This window comes from Procambarus clarkii, chromosome 6, assembly GCF_040958095.1.
Source record: "Procambarus clarkii isolate CNS0578487 chromosome 6, FALCON_Pclarkii_2.0, whole genome shotgun sequence".
NCBI classification, from domain to species: Eukaryota; Metazoa; Arthropoda; class Malacostraca; order Decapoda; family Cambaridae; genus Procambarus; species Procambarus clarkii.
Genome location: NC_091155.1, coordinates 39,210,509 through 39,226,533, shown reverse-complemented (window position 1 = coordinate 39,226,533; position 16,025 = coordinate 39,210,509). Strand labels below are relative to the sequence as shown.

General features: G+C 42.5%; 2 protein-coding genes across 6 annotated transcripts in view; one reads left to right on the top strand and one right to left on the bottom strand.

Moving 5' to 3' along the window:
* Rpn1 (regulatory particle non-ATPase 1) overlaps positions 1–16,025 on the top strand; it is a 674,509-nt gene that overhangs the window by 367,048 nt on the left and 291,436 nt on the right. The gene's annotated exons all lie outside the window — the stretch shown is intronic.
* LOC123754113 (glycerol kinase) overlaps positions 1–16,025 on the bottom strand; it is a 266,318-nt gene that overhangs the window by 220,197 nt on the left and 30,096 nt on the right. For all 5 annotated transcript variants that reach the window (XR_011223551.1, XR_011223553.1, XR_011223552.1 and 2 more), the window contains one exon: positions 7,743–7,891. Coding sequence is in view for 2 of the 5 variants with exons in the window: in XM_069308583.1 (XP_069164684.1) it covers positions 7,743–7,891 (149 nt within the window). In the remaining 3 variants the exon portion in view is untranslated. The remainder of the gene's footprint in view (positions 1–7,742; positions 7,892–16,025) is intronic.

Below are 16,025 nucleotides of genomic sequence, written 5' to 3'. Positions count from 1 at the left end.
AGGCAGGGATGGATGGAGAGGCTGAAATGTAGGTAGGCAGGCAGGCAGAGGCTGGGAGGTAGGCAGGGAGGGAGGCAGGCAGAGCTTGGGAGTTAGGCAGGCAGAGGCTGGGAGATAGGCAGAGCGGGAGAGAATGGAGATGGATGGAAGGCTGGATGGATGGATTGATGGATGGAGGGATGGATGGAAGGAGGGAGGGAGGGATGGTGGGAGGAATGGAAGGAGGGAGGGAGGGAGGGAGAGATGGAAGGGAGGGATGGATGGATGGGAGGGTGGAAGAAGGGAGAGATGGAGGGAGGGATAGGAGGAGGGAGGGAGGGAGAGATGGACGGATAGAGGGAAGGGATGGATGGATGGATGAAGAGAGGGAGGGAGGGAAAGATGATGGGAGATGGAGGGAGAGATGGTGGGAGGAATGGAAGGAGGGAGGGAGGGCAAGATGGAGGGTGGGAGGGAGGGAGGGTGGGAGGGAGGGAGGGTGAGATGGAGGGTGGGAGGGAGGGAGGGTGAGATGGAGGGTGGGAGGGAGGGAGGGTGAGATGGAGGGTGGGAGGGAGGGAGGGTGAGATGGAGGGTGGGAGGGAGGGAGGGTGAGATGGAGGGTGGGAGGGAGGGAGGGTGAGATGGAGGGTGAGAGGGAGGGAGGGTGAGATGGAAGGAGGGAGGGAGGGAGGGAGGGAGGGTGAGATGGATGGGAGGGAGGGAGGGAGGGAGGGAGGGAGGGAGGGAGGGAGGGAGGGAGGGAGGGAGGGAAAGATGGAGGGAGGGAGGGAGGGAAAGATGGAGGGAGGGAGGGAGGGAAAGATGGAGGGAGGGAGGGAGGGAAAGATGGAGGGAGGGAGGGAGGGAAAGATGGAGGGAGGGAGGGAAAGATGGAGGGAGGGAGGGAGAGATGGAGGGAGGTAGGTAGAGATGGTGGAGGGATGGGCGTTGAGTTGTGGTGAAGCGAGAGAGAGAGTGTATGGGTGTTGGGGAGGTGGTGTGTCGGTGGTGGTATACATATTAAGGACACAAATATGCATCATATACGATAAAAAACAAAAACAAATAAAACCTCATTGGAAATACATAGAACAAATAATTGAAAGTATATTTGTAGCAACACCCAGTGCTTGAATGGCCCGTGCGACCGTGTCTGGGCGATTCATGCACGGGCGACCAGGCCCTGATGACGTCACAGCGCACCTTGTCCATGTTCCCACAGTCAAAATAAGTGGAATTTGGTATTTATTTTTACATAGACATGTTCAGGGAAGGGAATTTATCATTTTACGAAGAAAAATAATTTTTTGGGAACACTTTATTTCATGCGCACAGGGGGAATTTCACAATAAACTCAGCGCAGCACAGTGGTTAAGTGCGCATGTTGCGTGACATCATCGTCCAACATCTCGGTTCATTTACGTCACAGGTAAGTAAAATTAGTTTTATTTTTCCCATGCTTAGGGAACACAAATTAACACTTTTATAAGACGAAAAAATAAATTGGAATTTTTTTATTGCGCCTGGCGTTGTTGAAGGCTATTAAGGCAAATGCCACCCAAGGGTTAATGAGAAACACTGCCAACCTGGGTATGCAGGGTGTCAGGGAGCCTCTGGAGCTCACCCAGAAACTGCCATTTCATTACATTCATTGCTGGGTTTCTGTGGAGAGCCCTGTCGACTCCCTAATCACCCCCAAAGGTAACCACCCCCAGAGAAGAACAATAAAGGGAAACTTACCAGGGAGGCGGGAGCACCGCAGGTATCAACTCGAACTCAAGACCAAAGACCACGACATTTGCCACAATGCAACAAGGCCACAGAGGAACCAGAACGTTCACAAGATACCTGGCAGCCAAGACCCTGATAAACTTCGAAAACCCCCATCCCGAACATAGACCCAAGACATGTTACTCAAAATGGCTGACAAGGCAGCATACTTGTGAACATCACAAACATGAGGGTAGCCCACAGGCTGGCTAGCTTTAATGACACAGTGGACAACCTGTGCAACACTTGCTCTGGAACAGGGAACCTGAGAAACCCGATCTACCCACAATGAGTCCACCGAAACAGAACTGGTGGCTTGAAGGGTGACCTGGCTTGACATAATGCATCTAACACATCACTCCTATTGCTAACTCTAGGCACAATATTGCTATTATTGTATGCATCCTGGTCAGCAAATACAGTATTGAATATAAATCATTTTGCACAAATTTATTTTCTAAAGGAGCATGAGGTCATTTCCCGATGCATAGATGCACCAAATAATGGCAGTGTTGAGGTTCTGCATCATGCTGTGAATATCAAACAGCATTGTGTTCACTGATACTGCATCTGGATATTGTACATTGTCTTTATTACAGTCAGGATCTTCTTTGATACTATTATTCCAAAATAATTGTAGTCAACTATATATTTCATCATTTATAAGTACTGCTGTGAATACAGGCTGAACAGTGGTATTGTTAGATCATGCTGCATGCACCAACCTTAGTTGCTCACTCGGTACTAAGGCCTTCACACCCAGGAATGGTGTCTGCAAATCTGTTTTCAAAATGGCATCTGTTTACTGGAGACCTGAGAAAGCCAACGTGAGCCCCTTGTACCCACGGGAGTTTCAAAATTTTACTCTGTTTTCCTAATACACCACATGTTGTGATGCACAGTTTGGCCATAATTAGCAGCCCCATCACCTGTTAGGATGTGCAGCCGAAGGGCTAAGTCCACTAAAAGCCAGGCCCCTCACTCCACACCATAGACAAAACAAAGCCCTCAGGACCAAGTTCAGACAAAACCTGTGTAATGAAATCCTCAGGAAAGAGAGGTAATAAGGGGAAGAGGATAAGAGTACCTCTCTTTCCTGAGGATTTCATTACGCAGGTTACACAAGGGCAAGAGGATAAGAGTATAAGACACCAAGTCTTATCTAACGAATGGGGCCAACATGGCCTGTCAACACGCCAGGTGGGTCAAGTAAAATGACACCACAGGCTCCCAAAGGAGGTCATGAATCTTGAGCAAGGCTGTCAAGTTTGGAACTACAGATTTCACAGCCTCCACACCCAGAGTGGAACTAAGCAACACCACATACTCATGAAGTTCCTCAAAGTGACCCTCCACAAAAACCCAAACATGCAAGAGTGCTGCCAAGCGCATACATCCCCTGTGGTCCTCTGCAATAAGCGCCCTCAAGAATATATACACATGCCCACATCCTTCGGGAGTGCCAAAACAAGCAAGTCCATGAATGGCGCAAAAGAAGTGCTGCCCCAAGAACACCCGAGAAACTGAACTCGCCTCCTGCCAATCAAGCGTGTGGTTCCAACAGAACCCTTGCCAAGCCCCAAGAAGAGAGAGTGGGGTTGTCAGCCAGCCAGGATGAACCTGAAACTTCACATCGCAGCCAATAATCAAAGAGACTCCTATTCAAAGGACCCCAGGTCAATTAAAAAAAATTAAATCAGAGTTCCACAGGCGGCAAGTCCACACAAACTACCAAAGGCGCACTGCAGGAAGACGGAAACCTCTGGAAATAGGGCAACTCGGACATACCAACAGAACCCAAAAATAAACCCAATGAGAAGCACCCAAGCAATCATACTCGTACAAAGGATACCTGATTAAACAGGCTGTGACTCGTTCATCAGGCTGCATGCAACCACATCGAACAGCCTGGTTGATCAACCTACCAACCTAGAGGTTGGGTCAGAAACAGTTGCTGGAATGTCAATCCTCAGAATCATTAAAAGGTAACCAAAAGTACACAGAAGGGGAATAAAAATAATTCTCCCCATGAAGCAAAAACACACTGCAGAACAGACCAATGTCCAGGAAGGAATGAAGATCACCTTGGGTCCTCCTTGGGCTATCCTTTAAGCTTCAAACGTCTGTCATGAAGGTTTTGGACATTGCCATAACACCGGTAACAGAAAGGTATCCCCCTCAAGGCGAAGGTTTGGAGCATCCCATCCTATTCCATGTCTCTGCCATGGGATGGGATCACCCCCAGAGAAGGCCAAATTACACCCTGAGCTAAACCCTGACCCAACTCTGAAACCCTCATATGCTTCGAAACCAGAACCAGGAAGGAAGGGGGAAGACTAGAAGCTGGGCGAACCACACCCACAGGGAAAGAGGAAAGGAACAGGAGGCAAAGAGTTAATCAGGTAGACGTCACTAACACTTTAAATTCCAGGTCCCTAAATTACCAGTGACCAACTCCAGGGAATCCAGCTGCTTGCAAAGAGGCAGCTACCTGAAAATTTCCAAATTCGAAGCTGAATCAGTAACATCTGCCCGAAATGCTTTGCGTAATAGTGGCTTTAGGCATTGTATGTACTAGCTCTATCTATAAACCTAGCAATTTTTTTTTAAATCTCTCGTATGTATGTGCCTTACCTGAATAAACATTTATTTATTATTTAACAGATGGGATCCAGTGAGAACAAACCTCACAGCATTCAGGGTCGTAGGTGTCATCCACCCAGCTGGCAGCATGGCGAAGGCAGAAAGAATGATCATGGTTAAATAGCAAAGACTTTGAACACTCCTTCAAGCTCACACTTGGTGAGTGTGAACTTGATGGGCTGATCCATAATGGACCATATCAGACCCCTGGCGAAGAAATAACCATGTCCTGAAGGCAGCTAACTAAGCAGAAACCCCCAGCATCAGGGGTTTCTGCTTGGTTCTTCTGCCCAAAGAACAGTCGCCAAACAAGGCCAAAACAACCAGGCTACAATCGGCAATGTACCGTGTTTACACGGTACACAGTGTAAACATGCTGTGAACCAAAGTGCACCTCAGCACAGCCAAAAGATTGCCCCCACAGCCAAGGGGCCCAAACAGAGGAGTTAAAGTCCCACAACTAACAAGGCCAGGCACTGGTAGCCCTGGTAGCCTGGCCTCTCAGCAAACAAACTCCTGAACACACCAGAGAAGATAAGTGACTGTGCCAGGGCACTGTTAGCAAGCATCCAGGGAAGAAAGCCCAGATCCCATGCAGCCCAAAGTGCAACAAAAGCCATGGCCACAGAAGCCACTCCCTTCAGACCACATGAAGCCAATATTAAAATAAAGTTAATATTAAAATATTAATATTAAATAATATTGATAAAAATAAATATTATATATTATTATTATTAAATATTAATAATAACAAATATTATTATTAATATTATTTTATTAACCCTTACACTGCTCAGGGGTCCTGGGGACATTTACACCCCTGTGCGCAAGAAAAAAAAAATTCAAAATTTTTTTTTCGTCTTCTAAACATGTTAACTTGTGTCCCCTGAGCACGGGAAAAATATAAAAAAATCGTAGGCGACATATTTTGGGCGCAATTGACCGAGGAAGTCAGACCCGGTCAGCGTCACCCGCGCTGACAGGTGGGAGTTGCCACAAAGATATTATTACCTAATTGTTTCAATGTCTCCGATTGATTTTTTCTTAGTTTTTTGCAGTAATATTATTCAATAGTGTGTATTGTAATATATTTATATAATAAAAGTGGTGAATAATCGCTATACTCAAAAGTATGATGTGCAAATTAGTGATTCAATTATTATGTTTATAAAACAATAAACAAATAGTTTTGCTCCTATTACACTCTATACACAGGTTATATATAAGTATCTGCATGTTTTGGTCACCATAACGAACCACTAAGTTGGTATTGAGAGTCGAAAAGCAACGAGGAGTTACCGCCACACACCAGCCAGCCACTCGCTGCCACTCCCTCAACACACGCACTAAACTTTCTTCCCTAACAATACCATTTGTGGTGTTATTACACTATATACAAACGTTATATATAAGTATGTATATATTTTGTTCACCACAACTGTACAGCTAAGCTGATATAGTTAGTTCAGGCACTAGGAGTCGTCGCTATACACAGATGGCGGCTGGCGGCTCCCTCACTCATTCAAGGTCACACGCACTAAACTTTCTCCCCCAACAATACTGTTTGCAGTGTTATTACCCTATATACACATATTATATATAAGTATCTACATGTTTTATGCACCGTAACTGTATACCTAAGCTTGTAATGCGCCCAAAGAGCATAGTGGCCACCCTCTGACAGCTAGACAAATCGTGCAAACGACGTCACCTCCGTCACCCATATGGCTCCTCCCAGCATAATCCTTTTGCTGTTATTACACTAATACACACATTATATATAAGTATCTACATTTGTGTTCACCATAGAGAACCACTGACCTGGTATGGTGAATGTAAACAATAACAGGTAGCCACACAGTCAGTAATCAACACTGGAGAAATGCCCGACAGACCACTGGAACATTATCTAACACAGTGCACAGTTACAAACCCATTAAGATTTCAACTTAGATTCAACAGAGCAGAAGTTGTTAAACACATATGGCAAAATCTTACTGAAGCGACCATACGAGTAATAAATACTCATACTCCGCCCAAGTAAAACAAACAAGCAACACTTAGTGGGCCAGCCAGAGGCTTAGGGCCCGCGCAGGAATATCCCTGAAAAAAAAAAAAAAAAAAAAAGTCAGTAAACGATGCTGTCTCCCTCCGTCTCTCAGCATCACTCCTCCCACAGCGCTAATTATTACAACAATCCTGCTATTATCACAACCCTGGTTATTTATATCAGTCAGGGGTCATCTGTAATATTGTCATCGCTAAATAATAACAATTATATATTTTTTTTTTTTTCGGCGATGCTGTGGTCACAAGCTGAACAGCAATGCTGTTCGCTCATGCTGCGTGCGCCAGCCTTGGTTGCTCCAACAGTACTGTGCCTCCCACACCTGAGAATATTGCCCACGATTTTTTTTTTAGAAATGGCGTCTGTTTACAAGAGCCCTGAGGAAGCTACTGTGAAGCCCGTGTAGCCGCGGGCCATTTGAATCGGGCCTGGCCCCCTGTGGCGTATATATACGCCATGCGCACCGTGGGACATGTTACTCAGGGCGTATATATACGCCATGCGCAGTTTAAGGGTTAAATATTAAAATATTAAATATTAAAATAAAATAAAAAACACAAGCAAATGGACCGTGCAACACGACCAATGTCCAAGGATAACCTGCATTTAGCTTGAAGCAGAGGGGCTTGTTTCCCCATGACTAGTCGATCATAGCACTACAGGTAGAACATTTCACCATAAGATCACCAACAGAACTGACTGGTCAGGGAAGCAGGCTGTGGGCTGGGGCTGGACCACCTGGTTATGGCTAATGGAACTAATGAGTTTCAAGCTACTTTGAGCAAATTTCTTGTTCTACATGAATTGTTTGCAGAGTTTTCTGGGCATTTTGAGGCTTCATTTTCTCTAAACTCTCAGTTGTTGTTGTTGTTGTTTTGTTTTTTTTGCAAAGCTTTGTTGACTTTTTGGATGCATTCTTGGTGGATGTGATGAATTATCACTTGCTTTCTGTGCCTCTGTGTTGGGCCAGCTTCTGACTCTGATCCCCAGCAGACCAAACACATTCTCCATGACTCATGTGACCTTTGAGCAGGAAGCAATATCAGCCAGATAGCTTCAGGTTTCAGGGAGCCTCCGGTGACCCCATCCCACCCCCCCCTCCTCCCCAGAAAAGTAGTCATACCGGGCCTCTTTGTTCTCTTCTTTTGAACTTCCTGTTTCAAAAGTCTAGCACACATTACTAAAATGATAGTCACATACAGCACAAGCACCATGATTAAAAAGCACGGTGTAAAGGTTAAAATGGCTACGTTCAATCTTATAGATAATGCATACATACCTTAAGTTCGCAACTGTTTTTTCAATACATGTTAAAACAGACTTGAGGAGTGCAGTGGGGTCTTGCTCCACCCATCCTTCCTTAGGGTAAATCTGAGACACTTCTTCCTGGTGGAATGTCAGCACCTCTCCTGTCCCAGCAGAAAATACCTGAAAGAAATGGACTGATAATTCACCCTGGACAAAAATCACTACTGAACAAGAAAATAAGATACTCCCATTTTTGTGACTGAACATTGTAAATGGTTTATAATATAGTGTGTCCTCACTTCAACGAATTATATGGGGCGAAGGCGATTCGTTCCATCCGTCTGGGCCCCCCCCCCAATTTTTTTAAGCTTACCTAACTTATGTAATTACCTTAAGTAATCTTTCTAAATCTAAAATCTAGTTTCTAAATCTAGCAATAAATTGTTATTGTGTTTTAGTGTACTTACCTTACCAGTTGAGTTGTGTAGTGCAGACTTTTAGCCTCAATAACCTGAGAGTGCCAGATATTTGAATATAAATTCATTACAGAACAGTAACTTTCCTAACAAATGTACATTATACACTACAGTCTGTACATAAAGTACAGACCACTAGAATCACACTACTGAAGTAAATGTATACTGTACTGTATCACTTGAACTACACTTTTTACACTTTGTACATTTATGTCATTAGAACTGTGTTGTACAACTCAATTGGCACTCCCAGGTAAGTTATGGCTAGCGCTGGGTGCTGGTCCAGTGGCCTGGGCATCCTCAGGTGAGTCCTTGCTGGTGCTGGGTGCTGGTCCAGTTGCCTGGGCATCCTCAGGTGAGTCCTTGCTGGTGCTGGGTGTTGGTCCAGTTGCCTGGGCATCCTCAGGTAATTACCTAAGTGTAATTACCTAAGTGTAGTTACAGGATGAGAGCTACGCTCGTGGTGTCCCGTCTTCCCAGCACTCTGTCATATAATGCTTTGAAACTACTGACGGCCTTGGCCTCCACCACCTTCTCACTTAACTTGTTCCAACCGTCTACCACTCTATTTGCGAAGGTGAATTTTCTTATATTTCTTCGGCATCTGTGTTTAGCTAGTTTAAATCTATGACCTCTTGTTCTTGAAGTGCCAGGTCTCGGGAAATCTTCCCTGTCGATTTTATCAATTCCTGTTACTATTTTGTATGTAGTGATCATAACACCTCTTTTTCTTCTGTCTTCTAGTTTTGGCATGTTTAATGCTTCTAACCTCTCCTCGTAGCTCTTACCCTTCAGTTCTGGGAGCCACTTAGTAGCATGTCTTTGCACCTTTTCCAGTTTGTTGATGTGCTTCTTAAGATATGGGCACCACACAACAACTGCATATTCTAGCTTTGGCCTAACAAAAGTCGTGAACAATTTCTTTAGTATATCACCATCCATGTATTTATATGCAATTCTGAAGTTAGAAAGCATAGCATAGGCTCCTTGCACAATATTCTTTATGTGGTCCTCAGGTGATAGTTTTCTATCTAGAACCACTCCTAGATCTCTTTCTTTATCAGAATTCTTTAAAGATTTCTCACATAATATATAGGTTGTGTGGGGTCTATGTTCTCCTATTCCACATTCCATAACATGACATTAATTAACATTAAATTCCATTTGCCAAGTGGTGCTCCATCTACTTATTTTGTCCAGGTCTTCTTGAAGGGCATGGCAATCATCTAAATTTCTTATCCTTCCTATTATCTTAGCATCATCAGAAACATGTTCATATAATTCTGTATACCAACTGGTAGATCATTTATGTACACAATAAACATCACTGGTGCAAGAACTGACCCCTGTGGTACTCCACTTGTGACATTTCTCCATTCCGATACATTGCCTCTGATTACTGCCCTCATTTTTCTATCAGTCAGAAAATTTTTCATCCATGATAGAAGCTTACCTGTCACCCCTCCAATATTTTCCAGTTTCCAGAACAACCTCTTATGTGGAACTCTGTCGAAAGCCTTTTTTAGGTCCAGATAGATGCAGTCAACCCAACCATCTCTTTCCTGTAATATCTCTCTGGCTCGATCATAGAAACTGAGTAAATTCGATACACAGGATCTTCCAGATCGAAAACCATACTGTCTGTCTGATATTATATCATTTCTCTCTAGGTGTTCTACCCATTTAGTTTTGATTAGTTTTTCCAATACTTTCACTATTTCACTTGTCAATGATACAGGTCTATAATTGAGGGGGTCTTCCCTGCTGCCACTTTTGTAGATTGGAACTATGTTAGCCTGTTTCCACACGTCTGCTACGATTCCTGTACACAGGGATGCCTGAAAGATCAGGTGAAGTGGAATGCTGAGCTCAGATGCACATTCTCTCAGAATCCATGGTGAAACGCCATCTGGGCCAGCTGCTTTGTTCTTACCGAGCTCCTTGAGCATTTTTTCCACTTCGTCTTTAGTCACCTCTATGTGCTCTATGTTGTTCTCTGGAATTCTTATTGTATCTGGTTCCCTAAAGATTTCATTTTGTACAAACACACTTTGGAACTTTTCGTTTAGTGTTTCACACATTTCCTTTTCATCTTCCGTGAATCTATTTCCCATTTTCAACCTCTGAATATTATCCTTTACCTGCAATTTGTTGTTTATGAATTTATAGAATAGACCTGGTTGTGTTTTACATTTGTCTGCAATCCCTTTTTCAAAATTTCTTTCTGCCTCTCTCCTCACTGCCGTGTAGTTGTTTCTCGCATCTTTGTATCGCTGGTATGTTTGGGGGTTCGGCCTCTTCCTATACTGATTCCATTTTTGTGTCTTTTGGTCTCTAGCCCACTCGCAATTTCTATTGAACCAATCCTGTTTCCTAGTTCTGCATCTCTGTTTTGGTATAAATTTTTTTGTGCCTTTATCATAAATTTCACAAAACTTGACATACATCTCATTCACTTCCTTGCCTAGCATCAAGTCTGTCCAATTATACTCACTAAAAAAATTTCTAAGGTCACCATAATGTCCTCTCCTGAAGTCTGGTTTTTCAACTGCTTCAACCTCCTTATTTTCTTCCAGCTTATAACGCATTGCATACTTTATTCCCAAAAAGACATGGTCACTTTTACCCAAGGGAGGAAGGTACTGAATGTCAAATATCTCTTCCTCCTTCCCGGTAAATATCAAATCTAGCATGGAGGGAACGTCCCCTTCCCTCATCCTCGTAGCTTGTTTAACATGTTGATACAAGAATGTTTCCAGGATGAGGTCTACAAATTTACAGGTGGTCCAAAAATCTTCTGTTTTAGCTTCATAGCTTCCCAGTCTATGGATTTCAAGTTGAAGTCACCGACTATCAACAGTCGTGATCTATCGTTATCCGCTCTCGCTATAATCTCTCTCATCATTGTTATAAGACCTTCACGTTTACTATCTAGCTCCTCCTTTGACCATGTGCTGCTTGGCGGTGGACTATATGCATTTATTATCATTAGTTTATCATCCTCATGGCAGATCTCTAGTGCTATTATGTCAACTTCTTGTGGATTGGCAGTCATTATTTCGTTCACCTTTAGGTGTTCTTTTACCAGCACAGCAACGCCACCGCCTTTCCTAATTTTTCTGTCCCGTCTCCAAATTGAGTAGCCCCTTGGGAATATGACCTCATTTAAAATTACATCTTCAAGTTTTGTCTCCATGAGTGCAACAATGTCTGGTGTCTGCAGCTGTATTACATCACTTAACTCCAGTATCTTCGATCTCACTCCATCTATGTTGGTGTATGCAATCTTCAGGAACTTGTTCCCCCTCTCCTTATTCTTCACTCCCCCTCTCTCTATTGATTTTGTTGGTTTGCCTTTATGTACCACTTTACTGGTTTGCCTACCCCTATCACTTTGTAGAAAAAAGAATTTATTTCTTCTTCATTCCTGCTCTCATTTAAATGTTTTGCCTCGGCGAGGTTCAGTTTCAGCTTCTCTCTATCTTCTTTTGAAAGATCTCGTCTTAACGACCACACTTTCCCATCCTCATCACTTTGCAATTTTCTAGCATTCCTTAGTACTTCTTCCATCTGTTTGGCACTGTTTAGGGTGATCCTCAAAGGTCGATCTTTCCCTTTTACGTATCTGCCTATTCTCCTGTAGTCGCACACATTCTCTCTTGTTGTAAGACCTTCCACGAGGCCAACAATTTTATCTACTACTTTAGCTTCTTCTACAGCTCTTTCTGACCTAGATGTTATCACCTTTTCTTTGCAGCCAAAAATGATCAGGGACTTACTCCGATCAACTGTGTTTTGCACCAACTTCGGGTTAGATGCCAATTCTTTTCTCACTTCCAGCCTAATGTTTGTTTTATCTTGGTTGCTGCAGTGTTTGACTTCCTTTCCTGCTACTTCTATTTTTTCCTTCTCCTTGGCCACTTGTGCATAAGTGAGTTGCATATCTTTCTTGCACTGTTCTATTCCCTCTGTAGCTTCCTCCATCTGTGCTGACAAAAGCTGTTTCTCCTGTTGAATTTCCTTGCCTAACCTATTGTAGTCATTTATGTTTAAATTTACTTTAACTTCTTCCAAAGCTATTTTTAAGAGTTTATTTTCTTCTTCCATGGCTTTGCAATTTGTTTCCAATTGATTCTTATCCTTGCGCAAGTCTTTCACTAAATCCTCAAGACATAAAACTTTGCTATTCAAATGGTCATTACTTTCTTTCAATTTACTAATTATTTCTACATGAGAGTTCACTATAGTATCTAAATTTACCAACTTGTTATGTAGACTACTAATATCAATGCTTTCTTCATTGAATCCCTCAAAATCAAGCTCTGTTTTGTTTTTCCCCTTGCCAGTGGCCATCTTGAATGTTCTTCTCTGCACTGTAAACACTAGGGCAACTTTTTCTCATCCGATTTTTCACTTCCCTTAGCACTTTCCTGTTATCTCACCTATTTTTCAAGAGCACTATACCTTTATGTTCTCTGGGACACCACTCACTACCATCAACCTGTACTACAATACTTAGGATTGTTGAAATATGCTGGAGCTCCTCTGCTGCAAGTGTTGACCCTAGGGGTGTCACCTTTTTCTTGTGAGCAAGAAAAGCTCACCAGCAAGGTGAGTCCTTGCTGGTGCTGGGTGCTGGTCCAGTTGCCTGGGCATCCTCGGGTAATTACCTAAGTGTAGTTACAGGATGAGAGCTACGCTCGTGGTGTCCCGTCTTCCCAGCACTCTTTGTCATATAACGCTTTGAAACTACTGACGGTCTTGGCCTCCACCACCTTCTCACTTAACTTGTTCCAACCGTCTACCACTCTATTTGCGAAGGTGAATTTTCTTATATTTCTTCGGCATCTGTGTTTAGCTAGTTTAAATCTATGACCTCTTGTTCTTGAAGTTCCAGGTCTCAGGAAGTCTTCCCTGTCGATTTTATCAATTCCTGTTACTATTTTGTACGTAGTGATCATATCACCTCTTTTTCTTCTGTCTTCTAGTTTTGGCATATTTAATGCTTCTAACCTCTCCTCGTAGCTCTTGCCCTTCAGTTCTGGGAGCCACTTAGTAGCATGTCTTTGCACCTTTTCCAGTTTGTTGATGTGCTTCTTAAGATATGGGCACCACACAACAGCTGCATATTCTAGCTTTGGCCTAACAAAAGTCATGAACAATTTCTTTAGTATATCACCATCCATGTATTTAAATGCAATTCTGAAGTTAGAAAGCATAGCATAGGCTCCTTGCACAATATTCTTTATGTGGTCCTCAGGTGATAGTTTTCTATCTAGAACCACTCCTAGATCTCTTTCTTTATCAGAATTCTTTAAAGATTTCTCACATAATATATAGGTTGTGTGGGGTCTATGTTCTCCTATTCCACATTCCATAACATGACATTTATTTACATTAAATTCCATTTGCCAAGTGGTGCTCCATATACTTATTTTGTCCAGGTCTTCTTGAAGGGCATGACAGTCATCTAAATTTCTTATCCTTCCTATTATCTTAGCATCATCAGCAAACATGTTCATATAATTCAGTATACCAACTGGTAGATCATTTATGTAGACAATAAACATCACTGGTGCAAGAACTGAACCCTGTGGTACTCCACTTGTGACATTTCTCCATTCTGATACATTGCCTCTGATTACTGCCCTCATTTTTCTATCAGTCAGAAAATTTTTCATCCATGATAGAAGCTTACCTGTCACCCCTCCAATATTTTCCAGTTTCCAAAACAACCTCTTATGTGGAACTCTGTCGAAAGCCTTTTTTTAGGTCCAGATAGATGCAGTCAACCCAACCATCTCTTTCCTGTAATATCTCTGTGGCTCGATCATAGAAACTGAGTAAATTTGATACACAGGATCTTCCAGAGCGAAAACCATACTGTCTGTCTGATATTATATCATTTCTCTCCAGGTGTTCTACCCATTTAGTTTTGATTAGCTTTTCCAATACTTTCACTATTACACTTGTCAATGATACAGGTCTATAATTGAGGGGTCTTCCCTGCTGCCACTTTTGTAGATTGGAACTATGTTAGCCTGTTTCCACACGTCTGCTACGATTCCTGTATACAGGGATGCCTGAAAGATCAGGTGAAGTGGAATGCTGAGCTCAGATGCACATTCTCTCAGAACCCATGGTGAAACGCCATCTGGGCCAGCTGCTTTGTTCTTCCCGAGCTCCTTTAGCATATTTTCCACTTCATCTCTAGACACCTCTATCCGCTCTATATTGTTCTCTGGAATTCTTATTGTGTCTGGTTCTCTGAAGATTTCATTTTGTACAAACACACTTTGGAACTTTTCATTTAATGTTTCACACATTTCCTTTTCATTTTCCGTGAATCTGTTTCCCATTTTCAACCTCTGGATATTATCCTTTACCTGCAATTTGTTGTTTATGAATTTGTAGAATAGGCCCGGTTCTGTTTTACATTTATCTGCTATCCCCTTTTCAAAATTTCTTTCTGCCTCTCTCCTTACTGCTGTATAGTTGTTTCTCGCATCTTTGTATCGCTGGTATGTTTGGGGGTTTGGCCTCTTCCTATACTGATTCCATTTTTGTGTCTTTTGGTCTCTTGCCCTCTCACAATTTCTGTTGAACCAATCCTGTTTTCTGGCCCTGCATCTCTGTTTTGGTATGAATGTTTGTGTGCCTTCCTCGTATAGTTTTAAAAATTTGGCATACATTTCATTTACTTCCCTGCCTAGCAACAATTCTGTCCAATTACACTCATTAAAAAAATTTCGAAGTTCCCCATAGTTGCCTCTCCTTAAATCGAGTTTATCAACTGTTTCAATGTCCCCATTTTCTTCTAGATGATATCTTAAAGCATATTTAATGTCTAACAGGACGTGATCACTCTTTCCCAAGGGAGGAAGGTACTGGATGTCAAAAATCTCTTCTTCTTTCCTGGTGAATACTAGATCCAGTACTGACGGTATATCTCCTTCCCTCATTCTTGTGGCTTGCTTTATGTGTTGATACAAGAATGTCTCCAGAATGAGGTTCACAAATCTGCATGTCCAAAAGTCCTCCGTTCTTGCTTCATAGGCCTCCCAGTCTATTGCTCTAAAGTTGAAGTCCCCCAGTATCAACAGTCGTGATTTATCTTTATCTGCTTGTACAATAATATCTCTCATGACCATTATGAGGCCCTCTCGTTTGTCATCCAGTTCTTCCTTTGTCCATGTGTTGCTTGCTGGTGGGCTGTAGGTATTTACAATTATCAGCTTATCATCCTGATTCCAGACCTGCAATGCCATTATGTCAATATCTCGAGGGTTTTCAAATATTAACTCTTTTACCTTCAGGTGTTTTTTCACCAGTACAGCCACTCCTCCTCCCTTCCTAGTTTTCCTGTCACGTCTCCAAACTGAGTAGCCTCTTGGGAATATGACTTCATTTATTATATTTCCTTCAAGTTTCGTCTCTGATAATGCAACAATATCTGGGACCCTAAGCTGGATTATATCTTGCAACTCCAAAGTTTTTGACCTCACTCCATCTATGTTGGTATATACAATTTTCAGGAACATGTTCCCTTTTCCTTTGCTCTTTACTCCCCCTTCCACTACTGATCTTGTTGCTTTGTTTTTATGTACCATTTCACAAGCTTTCCAGTCCTTGTCACTTTGTAAAAAAAAGAATTTCTGTCTTCTTCATTTCTATCCCCATTTAGACGTTTTGCCTCAATTAGGTTCATTTTTAGCTTTTCTCTGTCTTCCTTGGAGAGGTCTTGTCTTATTGACCAAAATTTGCCAACCTCATCACTCTGCAGTTTCCTGGCATTTCTTAGCACTTCCATCATGTTTTTCACTCCATTAAACGTCACC